This window comes from Theropithecus gelada, chromosome 1 (assembly GCF_003255815.1).
Source record: "Theropithecus gelada isolate Dixy chromosome 1, Tgel_1.0, whole genome shotgun sequence".
Classification (NCBI taxonomy): domain Eukaryota; kingdom Metazoa; phylum Chordata; class Mammalia; order Primates; family Cercopithecidae; genus Theropithecus; species Theropithecus gelada.
The window spans coordinates 114,044,599-114,048,374 of record NC_037668.1 but is presented as its reverse complement, the minus strand read 5'-3'; the positions used below and the strand labels follow the sequence as shown (position 1 = coordinate 114,048,374).

The 3,776-nt window shown below is 57.3% G+C and overlaps 1 protein-coding gene across 1 annotated transcript in view; it reads left to right on the top strand.

Moving 5' to 3' along the window:
- The first annotated feature begins 846 nt into the window (after nucleotides 1-846).
- The window catches only part of COL24A1 (collagen type XXIV alpha 1 chain), a 392,112-nt gene continuing 389,182 nt past the window's right edge, over nucleotides 847-3,776 (top strand). The window contains exon 1 of the mRNA XM_025390892.1: nucleotides 847-1,267. Within this exon, the coding sequence (XP_025246677.1) occupies nucleotides 1,212-1,267 (56 nt within the window). The 5' untranslated portion in view covers nucleotides 847-1,211. The remainder of the gene's footprint in view (nucleotides 1,268-3,776) is intronic.

Genomic DNA, 3,776 nt, shown 5'->3' with positions numbered 1-3,776 from the left:
AGAGATTGTGTGAGTGTAGTGTGTGTGATGTGCTCTTGATGTGAACCAGTAAAACACACTTGTAGGCAGGAAAAGGCAGAAAGGTGAATTACAGGAGAAAAGTCAGTAGAAGGTCTTAAGGGGGACAGACTGAAAGGAAAGACTGAAGGGAGGAAAGGTAGAAATGAGAACAGTTAAAGTCATTTAATAATACCACGTAAGCCACTGGCCTAACTGCAAAGAAGGCAAGAAGGTCGCAGGGTAATGAAGGCCTCCTCTAAGTGTCATTTCAGAAGGTGTGGGTGAAGAGGGTAGAGAAAAAGATTGGGGATGGGAGACACGCAAGAGGAAAACATCAAATTGGGGACTGCTGAGATGGAGAATGGAACACGAACATGGTATGGAAGGAAGGATACTAGCCGCCTACAAGTGGGGAAGGAGAGCATCTGGTTGGTACCCAGGCAGCAGCGAGCGTGTCCGGGGTGCGGCTGGCCCAGCCCGACCCCGAAGGGCTGGCGAACGGGGACGCCTGGGACGGGCGCTGGGTCGGGGAAGGTTGTGGGGGCAGAGGGGGAGGTGTGCGCTGTGTTTGGTGATGTCATTGCAAGTCAGTGAGCGGTGAAATTTAACACCGGCCGGATTTGCTTGGCTCCTCTTCTTCCAGGCAAAAGCAGCCGGCAGCAGTCAACGCCGAGCTCCTGCAGTTGCCACCGGCCCCCTCGCACCGACTTGATTTCCGAAGTGGGTGTGTGTGCTTGTTTGACAAATGTTCGGGCGCGGGCTCTTTCCAAGGACTTCCTCCCCCACTTCATCTCCTTCCCTACCCCCACCCCTTTCTCCTCCCAGGGCTCCACTGGAGTCACAGAGTCGCCTTTGAACCGCAAGTGAACTTGAGTGCTGCACTAGCAGCCAGGCTCTCGCTGCCGCCGGCGCCCCGCGGCCTCCCAGTGAGGTTTACCTCCTCGCCCGCCCTCCCCGGGGAGTGCAACCCTGGGCTCGTTCGTTACCGAGCCAGAGAGCTAGGAAGCTTGTCCTCCCCTTCGGGTGCTATTTCCTACCTCCTCCCGACTTCACCGCCCCCCCCCCCCACTTTTTTTCTTGTTGCGGGTTTGGAGCATGGTTTTCATGTGATTGTTTTTTCCCTTTTTCATGGACAGTACCTGCACCCTAAGCAATTCAGACTTGGCTTCTGTTTTCCGTTAGCGCTTTGCTGCACGGACAAATGCATACAAATGCATTTAGGAGCCCACAGAACAAGGCGTGGAAAAGTCTCCCCCACGGCAAAAACGTAAGTAGCCCACCCGCCGGGTAGGGTAGGGGTTAGACCAACCCCTCTCTCCACCCCCTGGTTCTGCTGAGCCTGATGGAGACCTGAGGTCCGGCTCCTTGGCACTTTTTGGCGTTGGGAGCGGGCGAGTACCCGCGGTATATTCCCCTTGTCTTCTCAGCTTGTAAAATACCGTGTTTGAAAGGATGCCTCGTGCCAGCAGATCTCAGAAGTTTATGCTAAAGCGATCTTTTGGCTCGAGAGGAAAAGTTCGCTGGAGCGAGTCCCGAGGTCCAGGGCAGCGGCTCCCGAAGCTCCAGAGCTCGGCTCCGACGATCTCTCTGGCTCCAGCTCCCGCCGCCCTCGCGCCCTCCTCCCCTTCTCCTCCCGCAGGGCCCTGTCAAGGTCCTGCTTCCCCGAGGTGCTTCTCAGGGCGTCCAGCCTGGCCATTGCTGTGACACTAGAGATCCCCCAGGGTCGGTGTGCGCAGCCTGGACCACTGGACACAGGCGTGAGGAAGGGTCGCCAGTTGGGGGAAGGGGGTAGCTGCAGAACCTCGGGCGTCGAGGGGTTGCTTTACCCACGGGCTCAGAGGCAATCCCCTCTTGTTAAAAGGCCAACAAACGTTGCCCATCAGAGCCGAGGCTGCGCCCTGATCACTGCCCTGTCACTGGGGAAGTGGCACTGGCGGCAGGAACTGGGGAGGGGAACAGGGCACGGGGGCGGGCCTGCCCCTCCTGGGGAGGTTTTGGGCGGGTCCTGACGGGCACCCCACCTCCCTTTTGGGCGCTGTACCTGCTCCCATGCCTTCACTGGGAAAAGGGCGTGGACCAGGGGTTGCGCGGCTTTGGCTGGATGCCCTGGTCCCCCTGGAAGAGGTCAGTGGGTTACACAAGTTTGCTTCTGGCCCCTGGGTGAGAAGGGTGAAGCGGCTGTGGAAGTCTTCTGCAGAGAGGCTGCCCCTCAGGAGGGAAGGTGGGAGGAGTGCAGGGAACAGAATTGACCGTGTCAGCTGAGGGCAGGCGGAGGCGGGGTGCGGAGAAAGAGCGCCTTGTGGTAGTGTTTGTATGAACATGTGCTTCCCAGCCGCATGCTGCCCAGCCTGGCTGGGGCTCGCTCGCGCGCTCTCCTCCGACCCCTGGAAGCCTCGCTGCTGGGCTTCCCAGCTGACCAGATGCACCTCCCCGCACACCCCCATCCCCATTCAACAGTGAAGAGGAAACCTCCCAACCTCCCCAACCCCGTGCGGGCAGCGCGGTGCTGGAGGCTGGGGAGTCCCGGGAGCGAGTAGAGGTCAAGCTCTGCGGGTTGCCTTCTCAAAGCGGCTCACGCAGGTCGCATGGGGTTCCCAGGCAGAAGATTTCCCGCCGCTGTTCTTGATAAACATCCCTCTGTGTGGACCAGCTTGGAGAGTCGGGGGTTGCAGCCGATCCTGCGAAATTGACAGATCTTCCCGCTGATCAGGGGCGGATGCAGAGAGGCTCTAGCCCCGCCAGCCTGGAGACTCCAGGAGAGGCGGATGCGGAGAGGCTCTTGCCCAGCCAGCCTCCGCATGCTGCCCTGCTGCCGCTCCCGCCCCCAGGGCTTTCCCTCTGCCACCGCGCGAGGCCCACGCTTGTGACTAACACTCCCCTTGGTAGTTGTGACCAACCTCCCGGGTTAAAGCAGATCTGCTGCTGGGTTCTGTCTTGTCTGGTTTACACTTCCCTTCCAGACGCTCCCAGAAAAGGCCCTGCATAAATTCTTGGGCAGTTTGGGGTTTGTAAATTGGGTCCAGATGATTGGGGGGAGGGAGGCAGAGAAACCAAATAGAATGGATTGCACCGGAGGAACTTCTGAAGGAAAATTATACAACGTGGAATGGGAAGAGAACCCTTGTGCAGAGACGTGGGGATGAGTAGCAGGTTCTGGATGAAGGTGTTTGTCTCCCATGACCACCAGAGGCCTTGCAGCCCTTGGTTATCTCATAATATCCAATTTGTTCTATTACAGGGGCCATTGGGGATGGGCTGCAGAGAATTAAGGGTAATCCATAATTACATCAGATTACAGAACTCACAGCTCCAACCACACACATGCAAACTTGGGAAAGATAGTTAATGATTGGGCTGAAAAAATTGTTTCTAGAAAATCCAATTTTCATAAGTAATTTGGAATTTTTCAGTTTGAAAAATAATGCCACCAACCCTTCGAAGTTTGAGGCGGGGCGTGGGGGCGGGGAGCTGGATTTGGAAGAAGTAGCTGATTTATAATGTCAGGCCACTGAATTAAACCTTGAGTCTCGGCCGGGCGCGGTGGCTCAAGCCTGTAATCCCAGCACTTTGGGAGGCCGAGGCGGGTGGATCACGAGGTCAGGAGATCGAGACCATCCTGGCTAACATGGTGAAACCCCGTCTCTACTAAAAATACAAAAAACTAGCCGGGCGTGGTGGCGGGCGCCTGTAGTCCCAGCTACTCGGAGGCTGAGGCAGGAGAATGGCGCGATCTCGGCTCACTGCAAGCTCCGCCTCCCAGGTTCACGCCATTCTCC